The sequence below is a fragment of the Amphiura filiformis genome, chromosome 16, assembly GCF_039555335.1.
Source record: "Amphiura filiformis chromosome 16, Afil_fr2py, whole genome shotgun sequence".
Classification (NCBI taxonomy): domain Eukaryota; kingdom Metazoa; phylum Echinodermata; class Ophiuroidea; order Amphilepidida; family Amphiuridae; genus Amphiura; species Amphiura filiformis.
The window spans coordinates 34,253,200-34,272,904 of NC_092643.1; the positions used below are offsets into that span (position 1 = coordinate 34,253,200).

The 19,705-nt window shown below is 36.8% G+C and overlaps 1 protein-coding gene across 1 annotated transcript in view; it reads left to right on the forward strand.

Moving 5' to 3' along the window:
• Positions 1-19,705, forward strand: part of LOC140172588 (uncharacterized) — a 48,958-nt gene that overhangs the window by 20,503 nt on the left and 8,750 nt on the right. The window contains exons 7-13 of the mRNA XM_072195728.1: positions 1,322-1,438; positions 2,076-2,179; positions 12,124-12,262; positions 13,421-13,846; positions 15,134-15,250; positions 16,583-16,733; positions 18,098-18,156. Coding sequence (XP_072051829.1) covers positions 1,322-1,438; positions 2,076-2,179; positions 12,124-12,262; positions 13,421-13,846; positions 15,134-15,250; positions 16,583-16,733; positions 18,098-18,156 — 1,113 coding nt within the window. The remainder of the gene's footprint in view (positions 1-1,321; positions 1,439-2,075; positions 2,180-12,123; positions 12,263-13,420; positions 13,847-15,133; positions 15,251-16,582; positions 16,734-18,097; positions 18,157-19,705) is intronic.

The following is a 19,705-nucleotide window of genomic DNA, read 5'->3' on the forward strand; positions in this document are numbered from 1 at the left end:
CCCCTCTCCCAAAAAAAAAAAAGAGGAAAAGAGAGAAGAGAAGAGAAAGAGGAAAAAAGGAGAAAAAGAGAAGAGAAAAGGAGAAGGGGAAAAGTTAAATTGCACGTATAATAAGTAGGCCCATGCCAAATAAACCGCACAGTAGCTCACAGTCTGGTATATCAAAAGTAGGCCCTATATAGGCCTAATATAGGCCGGATTCTTTTAGGCAGTACTTGTTGATTTCTGATGGCCCGTCGATGATGCAGGGCCCGTCACATTTTGTCACCAAAGTCAGTATTAATACGGACTCCATGCTGACTTCGATCCATGCCGAATCTCCAAGTCTTATAGTCCTATTAAAGTGTCAGTGTAACATTTTACAAATTGAGTTCGGGCCCTGTTTTGTTTTAAAAAGCAATGATATACTCTCGTATAGTGTAAAACAGATGCACCAAATGGCTTCAATTGGACCTTCATTTCACAAAATTTCCAAATTTCGGAGGGGGAACATCAGACACCCCTGCCTGTATAAACAACTGCCCGTTTTCGCTTCTGTATTTCACACCCAGCACTCTGAATTTATACAATAACAGTGAAAAAAGGTGGCTTCAATTGGCCTGTCATTTCGCAAATTTTATATTTTCGGCTTTTTCAAACTCAAATTTTACACCATAATAGTGCCAAAATGGTCCACCAAATGGCTTCAATTAGGTTTTTATTTTGCAAATGTTTCTCATTTCTGAGGGGCATCCCCTCAGACACCCCCCATGTCGCGAAACGTTATGGGTACATATAAAGCAAATTTTACAAAAGAGGTCAAAACTTGTCCACGAATGGCTTCAATTGGGCCGTCTTTTTGCAAATTTTAGGCTTTTTCAAACTAAAATTTTACACCATAATGTTGACAAAATGGTCCACCAAATGGCTTCACTTGGGTCTTCATTTTCCAAAAGTTTCTCACTTCTGAGGGGGCACATCCCCCCTCAGACACCCCCCCTGCGTCGCGCAAGCCTCAGGGATGACCGCTTCGCGGCCATTTATTTAATTTTTTTATTTTCAGGAGTGTACCCCCCTTTCTCGAAATCCTGTATCCGCCCCTGGTGTTCTGTGAGTGTTTGCGGGTGTTTTGGGGTGGGTATGTAGGGTGTATGTCTTCTGTCTGTGGGTTGGCTGAGCGGGTGTGTGTCAATTCGGAGCCAGTCTTTGACAAAGAAAACGGCTGAATTTTCTCTGTATGATATTGATTTTCAAACTTATATGTTAGAGAATTAGCTCGGGAAAGATGTTCATGGCAATATTGAATAATATAATTTGTGTAATTTTGATGATATTTCAACAGATACCTGTGCTAGTGACGAATTTCGATGTGACAACGGTCGCTGCATCTCTGAAACTTTGACCTGGGATAAATATCTGGACAGTGATGACAATTGTGGTGATGATAGTGACAGTAAAGGTGAGCATCCCAGCAAACACGAACATTTAACAGAAAATGTTTATATGAAGAGCTTGGTTCCAAAAAAGGCCAACGGCTGCTTTGTGTAAAATTCATATTCCTAAGCTTAACCTCCCATGTGCGAAGAAGAAAATAATTAATATAAAAGAATTTTTTTCCTTCCAAAAGGAGCTAAATCCATTGGCAGCCATTTTGAAACTTTACATTGGAGAATTTTTAGGGGACAAAATGAGTTACAAACATATTTATTTCAATCGCTAAATAAATGTCATTAAATTAATATACCAGAAAAATGTGACACAAGGCAGCTATTGGATTTAGCACCTTTTGGAAACAAACCCTTCATATGTCGGCTATTGTCAATAGCCTTAGTCGGAGGTCCCTCGGCCCATAGTCTCAAAACTATTAAACAGATCGGAACAAAATAGCCATGCGTGGCTGTTGAAGAACTAGTGGATTCGACCTACCATCATGGGGATTTCTGCCATGAAGATATCGGGGCAATGACACTGTGCCATGTTATATTCGTGTTCTCATCAGGGTTTACACTCGGCCCATCAATAGATAAATCGACTTGTTGATCAATAAACTAAAAAATAAGTCAGAATTAAACCAGAATTAATCTTGTATTTTTCAGGATTCACTGACATAGCTGACGCTATCGGACGAGGTTTCGCTCTGGGGATCGGAATCGTGATTGCTATTATTATCGGTTGCATCGTGGGCGGTATCCTCATTTGTGTAGGCTGTGGGTGCTTGTGTTACCATCTGTGTTGTAAGAATTCACAAATAGTGTAGTCAATAACTGCTTCCACCATGATCGTGTTTTTCTGGATAAAAGCAAGAATTTCTTTGGAAAATAATTTGTGACCGTACACCACGAATGAGCCGTAAATGTCCTCAATTGTATTCTGAGTTACAGTGTAAAATGGGCATGAAGGTCATATTCATAGGTATTTCAATTTGGTGCTACGTGTATCTCATTAAATGAGGTACACGTAGCACCAAATTGAGGTACCTATGAATACGACCTTCATGCCCATTTTACACTGTAACTCAGAATACAATTGAGGACATTTACGGCTCATTCGTGGTGTACGGTCACATTTCAGAAGGGATGTACCAAAGTATCTTAGACACACCTGATGATTGACTTTTCTAATTTGAATTTGAGTTACATTACAACTTAATTTGCAGTATTTTGATTTTCGCCCCTAGAAAGAGGGGTCGTGGCCTATGACGTCATTAACGTGGTCGATTTTTCAGGTACTCCTATAAGATTTCGATTTACCCATAGGGAAAGTCCATACCGAAGTTGGTGCTTTTATCCAGAAGTCATTTTGGTTAATGACACCCACTATAAATGGTCATACGGCTGTTCAACTAACAATGTAAAGGACCGATAAAATATTTTAAATAAAGGAAATCTCCTTTTCATCTTCATCTTTCTCCTCCGCCGCATCCTCTTCTTGTTCTTCTTTTTTCTTGAGCTTCTTCCTGTTATACTTGTTCCGCTTGCTGTTGTTGTTGTCGTCGTCGTCGTGTTTCTTTTTCTCCTCCACCTTTTTTCTTCCTCTGCTTCTTCTTCCTCTTCTTTTCTACTTCCTCTTCCTAATTCTGCCCTTTGAGTTTTACATTAATTTATTTTCCATTTTTCTTCTACAACTGCTACGTCTTAAACGACTTGTGGCTCCAGCAACTTGTTCAAAATATCGCAACTCTTGAAAACAAATAAAATCGAAATGTCATAGTTACATCAGGCAAATTGTCTACTTTCTGAAAAATAAACGAGTACAGCGACGGAACACTAATAATTTATTATTGTCATCACTTTTTAAAAATGTAAACATATCAAATTCTTAGACATAACGGTATTTGCCTTAACTGATACTTAAATACCTGTTGGTAAAATAACAAGAATTGCAACGAGCCATGTGAATCAATGCAAAATGAGGCGAATATTCATTGAGGCGATACCGTAAACGTTCACCTAATGGCACTATGGGATCCCTTGACATAACTGGAATATTAGACACAAACTAACAGTGCCCTCCAATTAAAAAAAATCCCACCAGCAAATAAGGGCCCTTAATTCTTGTTGGGATATTTAGAAGAGGGAGCTCTCTATTTGTACATGAAATTTGCCCCAAGGCAAAGGAGCCCAGGTGCGCCATTAGGCGAACGTTTACGGTATTTGAATTATAGTGACTCGAGTGACTTCACTTCACTCGAGCTAATAATATGCGATGTGATTTGACTCGACTTGAATTTTTTTACTCGCTGCAAAATAGGTTGAGAAAAAGTTTGAAATCTTAATTGCAGTCTTTGTACGGGGGCATAGCATAATAATGTTGAACTGGAATCAGTGGATCTTTGTGAGCTGAAGGTATATCGGTATCAAAATCAAGGGTCTGTTGTACGAAAATTCAGTGGTCTTTCTGTGGTAGCGTACCCGTATTAATAGTCAAGTGTGTTAAGACCCCCGGGGGTTATAGTGCTAACGAGATATTATTACACTGTTGCAACACATGTGATGTGTTATTTATTTTAGTTCAGCTACGAGCAACTCAACTGTTTGAAAAACATTCAATTAAAACTTAGGCCAAAACAAGTAGCTGTTATTGTTATTTTCAGGCACAAACAATCTCTTTAAGGGCTCTGGTAGCAACGTTTGGACAGTATATTTTGTGGGACATGAGAGCACATCAGGCATATCGAATTGCATATTGAATGCGAAGAATGTCTTTCTGATATCAAATAATTTTGAAATTAGCGATATAATACACATTTTATGTCAAAAGATTAAAAAATATATTTTTGATATTTAAAAGTCCTCGAAGTAAACTTTATAAATCTAATGATATGTATTTAAAGTGAATGTAGCTGGGATGAAAATTTTGACCTTTCGTATTGAAGATATGGATTTTCCCCAAAACACCAAAAAATGTATATCTTCAATACGAAAAGTCAAAATTTTCAATTGATCGTCAGCTTTTCATCCCAGCTACATTCGCTATACTTGCAAGGTTCTGCCATTATGCACTATGTGCGGGGAGAGCCTCGAACTGGCAGCATACATGAAAGGAAGAATTACGTAACCTTACACAGAATGTTATATGACTGGTCATTTATCATTCATACATGCTGCCAGTTCGAGGCTCTCCCCACACATAGTGCATAATGGCGGGACCATGCAAGTAGCGAATACACTTTAAGTAAATAGCATTAGATTTATAAAGTTTACTTTGAGAACTGTTAAATATTAAAAAATTAAAAAATATCAAATTTTAATAATTTGTCATAAATTGATATTATATCGCGAATTTCAAAAATCATAATAATTTGATATCAGAAGGACATTCCTCGTATTCAGAATGCAATTCAATATGTCTGGTGTACTCTCAGCTCCCACAAACATATTGTGCACACGTTAGATATCAGATTCCTTAAGGGGGTACTACACCCCTACCCAATTCTGTGCCTATTTTTGCATTTATCTCAAAAAATTATAGCGCATTGGGGACAAGTAGATATGTATATTATAGGGGCAAGGACTACAACTACTACCCTTGAAACTTTATTTCAGCACAGACAACAGTTGTGGAGTTACAGTCAAAAATGAGGGAAACCAATATTTGATCAATAAGTCAATAACCAATTGCTTTGAGTTGCTGAATTTTCAGTACAGTAGTTGTAGTCCTTGCCCCTATAATATACATATCTTACCTATCACCAATGTGCTATAATTTTTGAGAAAAATGCAAAAATAGGAACAAAATTGGCCAGGGGTGTCGTACCCCCTTAAAGAATCTCCGGCAATCACAACATTATGCCTTTTATGGTAGAAAAATAGTTATCAAGCACGAATCACATGGTTTGATTTAAATCAAACTCATATTGACCGTAAAAACGAATAAAAACAGTCGGCTCTCAACACGCGATATTCAAAATTCCCGCGCCGAAATTGTCTAAGTGCAATGACGTAATGGTTATTTGTGCTCCATTCATTGTATTACCGGGAAGTCATTGCACTCGACAATTTCGGCGCCCGGGAATTTTGAATATCGCGTGTTGAGAGGCTGATGTTCTTATTCGTTTTTATGGTCACTATGAGTTTGTTTTAAATGAAACCATGTAATTCGTGCTTGATAATTATTTTTCTAACATATAAGGCATAATGTTGTGATTGCCGGAGACCCCCTTTAATACTTATGTATTTTGCTCATGATATTTTTGTAAACGCAATGTTGCTTTGGCGAATTGCGTCCTAAGAAACTTTTGTATGTATGTATGTATGTATGTATGTTTTTGCCTTTGAACTTGGTATAGACATGCTTTTGAGATGGTTAAAAGAACCATTTGATGAGCAACATTTGCCAATCCCCGTCCAGGCCTATGTTGACGATATTGCCGTATGTACACGTGATCCTCGGCAAATTGTTGATATGGGAATGAAAGTTGAAACATTTTGCAATTGGGCCAAACTTGACATCAAGGCTCAAAAATCGGCTCTTTTGTACGAACGTAGATCAGGCACCAATTGGTATAAGCGTGGTCAAGCTGATCAAACCATCATCAATTTGCAAGGTAACCCAGTGGAAAAATATCAACGTGATAAGTCATATGAGTACCTTGGTTATTCAATCAATATGACGGGTGATTGGACTCATCAAGTGTCAGAATTATTACAAAATTCAAAAATTTATTGCAAAAACTCGACATTGCTCCGCTTGCAATCTGCTTTAAACTTGAAGCAATCAATACATTATGCATTCCAACAGTTGAAGGATTTTTCAGCATTCTGCCTATACCATTTAAAACTTTGACGGCAATGGAGGATTTAATAATCAAGTATGCCAGATCATGGTTAGGCCAACATACTAATTCTAACCGCAAGTATGTTTTTGTCCCAAAATCATCTGGAGGCCTTGGAATCCGAAAACCATCTAGTATTTATTTCGCTAAAAAGGTGGCGTCATATGTACAGATGTTGAATTCAGATGATGATGTGGTCCGGAAGACTGCTGAAAAGTCCCTCAAACTGCACATGCAAAAAAGAAAAGTTAAAGAAACTAATGATGAAGGTAAAAATTTTGCTGGGTATGAAGCTGATGAAAATGGTATCATCATAAAAATATTCAGACTTGCTTGAGCAAGTCAGCCTGGAATTGAGTTAAACGAGATCTGCTCAAAATTAGCCATCGAGTTGGTTAAATCAAACAACGAAAACTTTGCGTATGCCATAAAGGCAGGTGAAACTGTTATAGTTTGTCACAAAGTAATTTATCATTTTATCATAAAGAAACTGACTGAAACTGAACTAAGCAACTGGAAAAATCTTGAATCACAGGGAAGACTTGCGGACCTCGAGAAAGCAGATTATGCATGTTCGATGGAGCATTTAAAGAATGGTGATTTAAGTGTCGACCTGATTAAGTTTATCACCAAAGCTAGACTCCAAATCGCTGAATCAAATTCATTGCTCCATGTAATGTTTCCTCAGGTTAGCAAGTCGTGCCCTCTTTGCAGAAATCCATATGATACAATTTCACATGTAGCAAACGGCTGCATGCAATTTCGTTACAATTACATTTCAAGACATAACCGGATCATGAATATCCTTGAAAAGGAAATTAAAAAATACAACAGGTGTGATATCTACCGTGAAAAGATCATCTCAGGTGCCCTGATCACGAATGACGATGATGAAATTGAATTCGCAAACATCTTTCAGGACATTCAAGCAAGAAAACCAGACCTATTTCTCATTGATCACGAAAACATGAAGTGTTTCATCTTGGAAGTAACTTGTCCTTTCGATGCTTTCATTGGGGAAAGTTACAACACAAAGTTCCAAAAGTATACTCCTCTTTGTAACTTGCTCACATTGTGCGGATTTGATTGCAAACTCCTTGTCTTCGTGATTGGGTCACTCGGCCATATTCATCACCGTTTCCGAAGTGGGTTGAAGAAACTTGGCTTCCCCAAACGTGTTGCCAAGGCTGTTGCCAAGTATGCTTCTGTCAGTTCCATGATTGGAACCAACATCATTTGGAGACTGCGATACAGGCTCACCAAAATCAATTGATTCTTCCTGTTCAATTTCATGTTGTTTGTAATTTATTCATGTAATGATTTATAATGCCGCTTTGGTGGCCCAAATGTATTTGTTCATTATTGAATAAAAAATTCGTATATGTATGTATGTATGTAATACAAAATCAATAAAAAAATAAACCCTCAAATATGCTGCACAAACTTTTAACTTACAATTTGAAATATTAACAATATTAAAAAGAATAAAAATAGCATTTGGTATTTTGGTTTTCAGGCCACAAACAAGAAAAAACATTTAGGGGTTGTCTAACGCTATATATTACAAACATAACATAACATAACATAACATAACATAACATAACATAACATAACATAACATAACATAACATAACATAACATAACATAACATAATAGGCAATTATTGAGCGCCGCACAAAGAACGGAGCGCTTTACAAGAAAATATATACAGGTACATGAACCAGAGACATAAACTAATACAAAAATACAAAGCATAATATATGTCATGACAATTGGATAAGAGCATGAAAAAACTACTTGAACAAGTATATTTTCAGATTTGTTTTGAAAAGCTGGAGTGTACCAGCTTCTCTGATGTCATGAGGCAGAGAATTCCATATCCGGGGTGCACATGATTCAAATAGCTGAGAGTTGTTCACTGTTGAACAAGTATTTTGGTAAAACGTATACCCACCATTTTGTACGTCTTTCATATAATCTCAAAACTTTTCAGAATACGATAATTTTTAATTCTTGATAGTTATTAATGACATTATGACACGTAATGGTAAAAAAAACGTTTTGTCAGCAGCGGCAACTTTAAACATCAAAATAATAATGCATGCCATATTTATGATATACTAAGTGGTTATTGGTACAATAGTGGTTTTTATGTACATCTACATGATAACTGGTTTGTTGTCATTTAAAAGAAGAACGTTTTACTAAATAAAGGCCATAGCTTATTACTAGGTGTAATAACAAACAATTTGAATGTTGCAAAATATTTCGTTCGTGGGTTGATACTTACATGGTTAAAACTAACATATTGCCAATGTCGACGACCTATTATCTTGCCCGGCTCAAGGAAGTGGTTGTGGATGATCTTGAACTCGTTGTTCAAGATCATTTACAGCAGCTTCCGTGAAAACTTGTGTACATGATGTTCATAATACCGTAGTAGTGTTTTAAATGGTGCACCAAAAAGTTCAAATGAGACCTACTTCCACCAAATCCGGGTAAAGCCGCCAAGGCTTTATTTAATCTAGTCTAATAAACACGCCACAAATCGATACAAAACAAAGGAATTTTAAAGCTAAAGATGTAAAAAAAATAAGGACAAAATATTGAGTAATCATAATTAAGTGTTAGATCATTTTAAAGCTAACAATCTGAGCATTTCAAATTATATCTCCAAATCATAATTCTCACGCTTTATCCGGGTAAAATTTCTCAACTTAAAGAGACGAACCCCTCAGACACCCCCTGTGTTAGATTCATCCTAAAGACTGGTAGTTGCAAATCACAAATCTCAGAAGATATTGAAAAGGCTAAAAAATCTCAACATACAAGTTCATTTATGTCCAGCCCCAAAGATGGTTTTTGTCCGTTTTCCCATGTTTCCCCAGAACCCGTATTTTACATGTTTCCCACCAAAGAGCCGCTTTGTTTCCCCACATATTTTGTTTTCCAAAGGCCCTTTTTGTGGAAACATTCCTACTATTGCAATATAATATGTCCCCAAATATCCAATTTTTCGAACCTGACCCTGAAAAACCATAATTTGTGCCCAGCTCCAACAAAACCCGGAACAAGTCGCCAAACTTGTTTTTGAAATATAGGCCTTTAAAGATGACATTCCCATTAAAAAAATTTTGGAATTCTTTATTTCATGGTATTTGACTGTGGGACTATGTGGACTTTCAAATCATTGAAAGTTTTTATTTAAAAAAAAATGTTATCAATAAATAACCGTTGAACTATGATAATCCCTATTCAATCCTGTGTAAGGCTGGAAACTAATTGACCCATTAGAATAGGAATTTTGCAAAAATATCAAGTAATGTATCATTTACAAAATTATCCATATCTTGAAAAGTATTGATGAATTTCTAAGCTTATTGTCTAGTGTTTACATTTTTATTCAAATCATCAAAAATGCGCCTTGTTCCTGGTTTTGTCAGAGCGGATCACATTTTAGCATCTTCCCTCGATCCGAGTTTTCAGCACCTGCTCCGAAAGACCCCATTGTTAGGATCTTACCTCAAAAAACCTCAATTTGTAGCATATGCCAGCGAAGGACCCCAACGTTTTTAGTTTTTTCTTACCGAAAGACCGATATTTTTCACACAATTTTGCCTCCAAAAGACCCCCACGTTGTCGCTACACATTGTACTGCCCCCCCCCCCCCGAAAATACTAATATGAAACTCATAGTGCATTTAGTGCTTATCCCGAGCACTTATACAGATGTTAAAATGTAGGTACCTGATAATAGGGCTATGTTAGATGTGGAGCTACCGTTAGATATGTGGATGTGGAGCTACACTCAGCTATGTGGATGCTATGTGAGAGGATATGGTCTATGTCTATGATCAAGGATACAGGAAAGTATCAAGTCATCGACTTCTTATCAAAAAAAACATGCATCAAAACACGATAAATGTGATTAACCTAAGGCTGATACCAAAATCATTTCCTATCCTTTAACGTTAAATTTACATTTTAGTAAACAGAAAGTCAAATTCAGCACCTGCATAGATTATTATAAAAATAATTTATATTCCTGATTGCCGTGATCCTCATCTTTGTCTATTCATACAACTTATTTTTAGTATTTTCATCTCTATACTATAATATTCCCGTCATATCCTTGATCTTAATCGAGTTTTTATAGACCATCAATGATAATAACAGCCTTAATCTTTATCTTTTCATATGATAATACAATTCGCTTCTTTAAAATGTCATTTCGTGATCCACATTATCATCTCCCCACTGTTCTGAAAAAAAGTTGAGATTTTTATACCACTGGAAACCTCTGGCTACATAATATTTATGTACAAAAGAATTCTTGCAGATTACCCCTGAACAGCGACATTCGGAATTTCAGCCAACACTCGCGCCTCCTTACCAGTTCCGGCCATGATATTATTCCGAGAGCCTATCACCCATGCACATTCGATTCGGAACATTTTCTGAAAAGATTTGTAATGTAAAGCTCCTTTTCTATTGTGTGTGGTTTTTTTGTTGTTGTTTTTTTGGGGGGTTTGGGGTTTTTTTTCAAAACAACTCGGACGTCAAAATATTTCGTGTTGGAGCTATTTTTACCGGGACTATGAAGGGTTACACCAAATGCAGATACACCTCCATACAACCACAAACTTTCACGTTGAATAGTAATTTTATTGGCCATGCTTGCTACTTTGTATGACGCGGGGTACTCCAATTGTTTTCGAGGGGCGCAAAAACAGGATTTTAGGTTACTAAATTAGTGAATTTACCTAGTTTTGTGGGCGTACGCGGAAGTTTTACAAAATTAAAAACATGTCATGGGATTTTTCTTCAAAGCACACCCATGTCTAAATATACAAGTTCTCTAAAACAAACATACGCCCTATATGCTTCATATTACGTGACACAACGACACCACCAGGTTAATAATTAATTTTTGTATGGGCTGAATCGAACCAATAGAAGCTAATAGAAATACAGCCTAATGCGGAACACGTGGAAATTTAAACGCACCATCAAGCACCAGTTTACAACTCAGCTAGATTTATACTCCGTCGCCGAGCCACGAGCGATTGGTAGCTCGCTTTTCTCAACGCAACAATAATGAGTCCTATCTCATTGGCTGAAAAACAATCGCTATCACTCAGTGATGTAGTATAAACTCACCTATAGGGATGTCATTCCTATTCTATTTAACAGAGTCAAAATCATATTGTTGATGGGAACAAATGACGCTCACTGTCTCTAGAATTGGCAGCCTCAGTGACAATAAAAGCACATTCCTATTACATGATTAGACCACATAATTACGTCGTACATACATACAATACACACAATAGGCTACATACAAGAACCTTTAAATGAGTTGCAAACGAGATGATTTGAAATAACAAATAACACTTGAGATAATTTTATTCCTAGCTATAATTGGAAAAAGAAAAACACGTAGCAGCGTAGTGAGTCTGTGCGCAGAACATAAAAAATGAGTCCTTCAAGCAGATGAGGAGCTGCCGCGCATGCGAAGTGGGGAGGGAAGAAACGTACCAGACGGATTTTTTTCATACAATCCCTCGGCATATCTCTCAAAACAACCAAACACAGGTCGGAACAAAATGGCCATGCGTCAGCTGATGCGTAGCTGTTGAAGAACTAGTGGATTCGCCATACCATCATGGGAATTTCTGCCATGAAGATATCGGGGCGATGACACTGTGCATGAGCATCCACCGGGTTCCGGATGGGTTCCGGATGTGTAACCAGTTAGTGTGCGACTGAATTGGCACACTTTTATTTTGATCATTCAATTATTGGCTAGCCACGAGCCAGGAACAAAGTCAGGATATGCACCAAATTGCTAAGGAAGTATTTTCTCTATAGCAAGCAGGTTACGTACAAAGAACTAATTTTGATAACTACGATATTGTTGGATTAGCTACCAGGATATCACAAACGGTCATCATGTATAATTGGACCGGAGCAGTTTACTTGTTACTGTGTTTGGCTTTAGTAAGAGCAAGTAAGTATACATGTTTGTATTTCTTGTGTGGTCGCAAATAAAGAATAAAACAAAACAAGAACTTTATTTGAAACTGCTTTTAACTCTAGGTCGGTAAACTGGAAATATGGTAGGATTCAAATTATGTGCATAAATATTGCTAAAATATATCTGGTGGATAAACGGGCCACTGGCAGCAGCAAAGTTGCCAGCATTTTTCAGCTGTTTTACCAAAGAATGCTTTTGGGATTTTACGGGGTTTTTTCTGTTTTAAATTCTGGCTATTTGTATACCAATTATATATTATTATGTAGCTGTTACAAACATATTTTTTACGATATTGGGACTATATATTTGTGTGATTTGATAGTTTGTACTGCTGATACCCATTTTTAAATTTAATTTTTATTGTATATATTTTTATTGTATATATGTGACCTGTCATGGCGAATGAGCCGTAAATACCTCCCCCGGTCAAAATTGTTTTATTTCGTGTTTAGCAAATATATATCATTTAAGCTTTAAAATGGTATATTATTTGACTTCAAACGATATCCAGTAGCGGGGTTATGGTTTGTTGAACTTTGCTCCTTCAGTAAAAAGGTACATTATTTTGGTGCTACAATATATCTCTTTTTCTACATTGCTGGTATTAAATATCAAATGGTCATAATTGGCGGTCACTTCAAATCATCCCCAAGTCAACGAGGTTCAGAAATGTCCTCTCATTGTTAATTGTTGGTTAACCCACCACTTGAACAGGATTTAGCCAAAGCAAACAAAGCCTAAAGCTATTTACTATAAGTATAAGCTTATTATCCTCTCCCGGGTATCCTCTTCAACAATAGCATTAAAGATTGGTATTTGACTGGACTGAAATGAGACACTTGTAGGACAATTATTAGGTACATTATGAATACAAGCTTTATGCACATTTTGGACTGTAACTCTGAATACAATTAGGGAATTTACGGCTCATTCGAGCTGTACGGTCACATATTGTATTTCTGACTATTTCGTCACTTAATTTTCGTCAAATTCATTCATTATTCCATATTTCTTCTTCTATTTTAATATTCCGATTATTTTTTAGTAATGATGACAAAATTAATAAATAAACGTAGAATATACACTACACACATTTCTTTAACAATTATATTTTCTGTTATTTTTTCACAGGTTCAACCGACTACTATTTCGAAAACCTCTGTAATCGCACGGAGACAATGATAGGCAAAGCGTCTGTCATAGAATCAGGTACCAGTTTCTCGAACACATATTATGGAGAGAATCTGAATTGTGAGGTTACACTTAGTACTACTGCCGGTAGAAAAATCCTTCTTACGTGGCTCTCTTATGATGTTGAGCCAGGCGTTGGTGGGCCTTATGGACCATGTGATGATACACTTATGATATATAACGGACCTTCAGCTTCAGGAGCAACACTTAATACCGAGAATTGCGGCACTTACCTGTCCTCCGTAGATGGGTTTCGGTACGAAACCATTGCATCAACAAGTAACAAAATTACACTTCTTCTCACCAGCAATGATTTCAGCTTTTTAAACGACTTCAAATTTATCGCAACTTCGTTCAGCACTGCAGGTAAGAAACCATAAAATATGTAATTGCAATCAATGAAAAGATAAAGGGCCAGGCGTGAAATTACACTCATAGAAATGACTTGTTCGCCTTGTTGGCGCAATTCAAAAGGAGTTATTTTGGACAACTCAAAAATAGTGTAAAAGTTGCTAAAACAAAATTCATTTTAGTTATCCGAACTTTAAAAATCCTGAAAAGGCTCATAAAGTTTCGTCAACTAATCAACTTTGTTGGCATTACTTAAAAAGTTGACGTAAGTCGTTGCGTCAACTTTTTAAGTAATGCCAACTTCTGAATTCAAGTTCAGGGAACTTAGAAAAATAAACAAGGTTCAAAGAACCAATTAGTTGAGTTATTGTAACTCAACATGTAAGAGAGAGAGAGACTTATTGTTTTGAGTTATTCCAATATGGTACTTTGTTACTTAATTCACGTAATTGGATCATTTTCTGCACAATTATTCAAATATTTATTTTTGTAATCAGTGCAAAATTGTGTATACTATAGCACACCTCTAGAAAATTATGCTACCCTAGGCTAGTTTTATTTTCTGAGTTGTAACAACTCAATAAAATAAGTGCAAATGAGTGCGACCAACATAATGATATCGAGTCAGCGTTACTCAAAATTGTACGCGTTGGCATTACTCGGAAAGTTGACGCAACGACTCACGTCAACTTACTGAGTAATGTCAACAAACAATTTCTATGAGTGTACAGCTAATTTTATTAAACTTAAATGTTAATATTAAAGTCCTTTTACGCACGCATGTTCCCGCGAAATAATTCGCTACGAACGGGAACATAAACATGAAACCTCACACTCCAACTGACATTGACTGGGAACACGTAATGTTACCGAACCAAAATTCGTTCGTATGCATGATATAGTTCAGGACAGAGTCCCCAGTTGAGGCGTGGTGTGTGGAGGGTGTTCTGTGGAATTTTTGTGGGGTTTGTTGGGGTGTGTGTATGTGGTGTGTGTCTTCTGTGTTGGGGTAAGCGGGATTGTATGTCAACAGTCAGCGAGTCTTTGACAAAAGAAATATAATTAATTGGCTGCAACCGCTGCATATTATTTGTATGATAATTATAGATAAGGCATTGATTTTCAAAGCTATGTAGGCCTTTATTAGAAAAGTAACTCGGGGGAATATGTTCATGACAATTGAATAATATAATTTGTTCATGACAATTGAATAATATAATTTGTTCATGACAATTGAATAATATAATTTGTTCATGACAATTGAATAATATAATTTGTACATTTTTAATGATATTTCAACAGATACCTGTGCTAGTGACGAATTTCGATGTGACAACGGTCGCTGCATCTCTGAAACTTTGACGTACGATACATATCTGGATTATGATGATAATTGTGGTGACAATAGTGACAGTGAAGGTGAGCATTGCATAATGATTTTAAAACTAAGGAATCTCTCAACCTAGCCCTACATCTAGTACTTTGCTAGAAATATCAGATCGACTGGGACAGACGAGCTAACGTCATGATTTTTCCCGAAACAAATAATACGACAAAAATGATTCGTGAAACCAAAGAATATACTAATATCATTAGTCGTATTGTATTATAGCCTATGTGTGATGGTCAGTGGCGTAACTACGGGGGACGGGGGGGGGGGGGTAACGTGCCCCGGGCGCCGCGATTAGGGGGGGCGCCAAATTGGCCAATTCAGCATCGATTCTTCGCCCCTTCAAGCGATGAAAGTCAAAATTTCAGCACAAAATCATTTGAAAGAACATTTTAAGACCAATATTCAACTTCTAGTAACCAAAATTATCAGTGGTAGACCTTATTTGTCCAAAATTTCGGGCGCTACGCGCACAGTTTTAGCAACAGAATAAGTTCCGCATTGTACAAATGTGCACGAAGTGCGCGAAAATATGCGATATTGAAGCTTAACTGGTGATGGTGGAAAGGTTAAATAAAGTCGCTAAAATGCCAAAATATGAGGTTACTTTGGTCAGAAACCCACATACAGGCGTCAACATTGGGGAATGATTGTATGGACCATCTACCCTATGAAATATTGGGGGCCACCAAAACCCACACCCCGGGATCTACGCCTATGGTTCGAACGCGGTATAGGCCTATATTAATTTGCATTGTATATGATATGCCGGTTATTTGTATATAATAGGCAGGATAAAATGATATGAATGGGGGGTGTCTGGAAGTTGGAAATATTTTAATCAGGAGCGTAGGCTCGAGTTAGTCGCCCCTCCCACCATCACTAAAGTCCACTTTGCGAGCGTAGCGAGCGAAAAGAGAGAGGTTTTTTATGCTTTTTCAGTAAAAAATGTCAAAATTTGCCCATTCCTCTTTTTCTCTCCCCTCCCTTTTTTCTCTCCTTCTTCTCTTTCTCTTTTCCTTCATTTTACCTCTTTTTTTGCAAATCATAGGGGGACAATTGCCCCATGCCCCCCTGTGGCGCCGCCCCTGCAATCCCAATAACTCAAATTGTTGATCAATACCGTAAAACCTCGTCTACAAGCATAATGAGTGCTTCTGATGAAAGCTACATCCTGGCGCCATTATGGAGTTAGAGCAAATAAATTACGGATCCAAGCATATACAAACAAGTATTATTTTAAGACGAATCTATTGTATTGGTATGTTTACGCTTGTTTCGAATTAATTTAGCTTTCATAAAAAAACACTATATATGCTTGTAAAATTAAACTTATTAATCCTTATTCTTGTATTTTTCAGGATTCACCGATGTTGTCAAAGATGTTCTTGCTTTGGGGTTGGGAATCGTGATTGCTATTATTATCGGTTGCATCGTGGGCGGTATCCTCATTTGTGTAGGGTGTGGGTGCTTGTGTTACCATTGCTGTTGTAAGAATTCGCAAATAGTGTAGTCAATAACTCGTTTCCCCCCATGATCGTGCTCTTCTGGTTGAAAGCAAAAAAATCTTTGGTTATATAAAATATATTCAGAAGGGGTGTACCAAATTATCTTAGACACACCTTATGATTGATTCTTTAAAATTCCTTATGACCAGAGGAAGTATTTGAGTTCATTACAACCTATTTTGATTTTTTGTACCCTAGAAAGAGGGGCGTGTCCTATGACGTCATTAATATTGTCGAATTTTTTTCTCCCCATAAGGAAGTCCAAACCGAAGTCAATGGTGCTTTTATCCAGAATTGCACGGTCATTTGGGTTACTGAAACCCACTATAAAATACTACTATTATTTCTTAAACGACTGGTGGCTCCAGCAACGTGTTAAAATTTTTACATCGACATGGCAAGTTGTCTACTTTCTGAAAACTAAAGTATACAGCGACTGAACACTTACATTGTCATCACTTTTTAAAAACGTAAATATGACAAATTCGTAGACATCGCGGCATTTGCCTAAACTGATACTTAATACATGTTGGTAAAATGACAAGAATTGCAACGAGCCATGACTTGTGACTCGATGTAAAATGAGGCGAATATTCATTAAGTCGATATTTAAATGGCAACGACTCGAGTGAATTCACTTGACTCGAGCTAAAATATATATTATACGACTCGACTAGAGTTTTGTTAACTCGCTGCAAAATAGGTTGAGAAAAGTGTTAAAATCGTAACCACAGTGTATGTACCGGGGCACGTCATGATTGTTTGATGGGTATGCTCCTGCGGAACTGGAATTAGTGGATCTTTGTGAGCTGATGGTATCAAAATCAAGGGTCTGTTGTACTAAAATTCCGAGGTCTTTTGGAGCTGTTCGGTCCAAAAACAGGGGTCTTTCTGGGGTAGCATACCCGTATTAATAGTCAAGTGCTAAGTCCCCCGGAGGGGGGTGTAGTGCTAAATAAAACCCCCATTTATTTTAGTTCAGCTATTAGAAAACATTCCATTACAACAGACTAAAACAGGAATCTGTTATTGTTATTTTAAGGTACAAACATTTTCAATCTCTTTAATACAAAATCAATAAAAATAAACCCTCAATGCTGCAACAAACTTATAATTTACAATTTGAGGCATATCTAAGAATAAGTCCAAAAATAAAAATAATAAAGGCCGACTTCAGGAAAACAATTTAGGGGGGGTTGCCTAACGCTTTATATATTACCCAACAGCAGAGTTGTTCAATATTCAACAAGCATTTGGTAAAGGTTACCCATTGTGTGCTTTTTCATATAGGCCTAATCTCAAAACTTTTCAGAATATGATAATGTTTGCTTTTTGACAGTAATAATATTAATGACATTTGTATGACAGTATTAATTTTGTGAATAATCGTTGTGGTGTTTTTACTTCAAAAAGTTTTATCACACATGGTAGAAAATGTTTTACCCGCTGTGGCAACATTGAACGTCAAAATAATAACAATTCCCTGAACAAATCTGTTGACGGTATTTAATCAATTGCAATTGTATACCCAAAACAAAAACAAATATATCAAAATTAAAACAAGCAACCAATAGCTGTACATTTGAGCTTTGGTTTAAGACCTTATTTGTTGAAATTGGTTGAGAAATAAAGAATCGGTGATCTAAAACCTAAGGAAGAAACCAAATCAAAGGTTTTGTGTTCTAATCAATGAAAGCACGACACTATACTAGTTTAAACGTGCTAATCAATGGAAACACTAGTCCTCTTGTTCGAGAACGCTTTGGGTACAACTCAATAGGGTTGCAATGGAGCAAATTGTAACTTTTGAATTTGCATCTTCCTTGGGTTTTTGAATCGTCGTGTCTTTATTTCTTTAACGATTTCAACGAATGAGGCCTTAAATTCGAGCTAAACGATGCAGCTATTGGTTGTTGTGCCAATTATGGCATATCTGTATTTGTTCAGGATATACAGGTGGTGAACATAATTGGTACCTTAATTATTTGCTTAGAAGTATTGAATTAATGCTAGATGTAGGGTAGCTTAGGATAACACTAAGTGACTATTGGTACAATAGTGGTTTTTATGTACATCTACATAATAACTGGTTTGTTGTAATTTAAAAGAAGAATGTTTTATAAATAAAAAAAATAAACGGTATATAGCTTATTACTAGGTGTAATAATAAACAATTTGAATGCTGCAAATGTTTTCGTTCGTTGGCTGATACTTTCCGTACATGGTTAAAAATTAACAATTTTCCAATATCGACGACCTATTATCTTGCCCGGCTCAAGGAATTGATTGTGGATGATCTTGAACTCGTTGTTCAAGATCATTTACAGCAACTTCCGCGAAAGCCTCTGTACATGATATTCACAATATCGTAGTAGTGTTTAAATGGTGCCCCAAAAAGTTCAAATGAGATACACAAATCGATACAAAACAAATTACGGACAAAATATTGAGAATCGTGACAATCTGGGCATTTCAAAATTATATCTCCAAATCATGCTTGAATGGGTTGGGAGATGTGCAGAGGTGGTTGAGAATCTTAAAAAGATGGCTAAGGGCAGCAATGTCACAACATTTAGACAGGCTTGGGAGATTGCATTTACAGAGAAGGTCTGTATGAGAGAGATTTCAGGATTGGAAAACGACTCTGCAAGAAAATCTCTGATTAGACTCAAGCCTGTTGGTTAAAGTGACATTTAATGGATGGAAGGTGATGCTGCCATATTCCAGAATTGGTTGGACAATGGCGAAGTAGAGCAAACGCCGGATAGTCGGGGAGGCACAATTGAATGCTCTCATGAATGTAACCTATGGTTTTTCTGGCTTTCTTAAAGATGAAATCGACATGCTCATTCCAAGATAAGATGTCAGAGATATGAATACCAAGGAACTTAAAAGAGGAAACTCTTTCAATCACCTGGTTATTCATATAAAGATTCATGTTAGAAATGGGTCTTTCTTGGTGGAAATAACCATGAG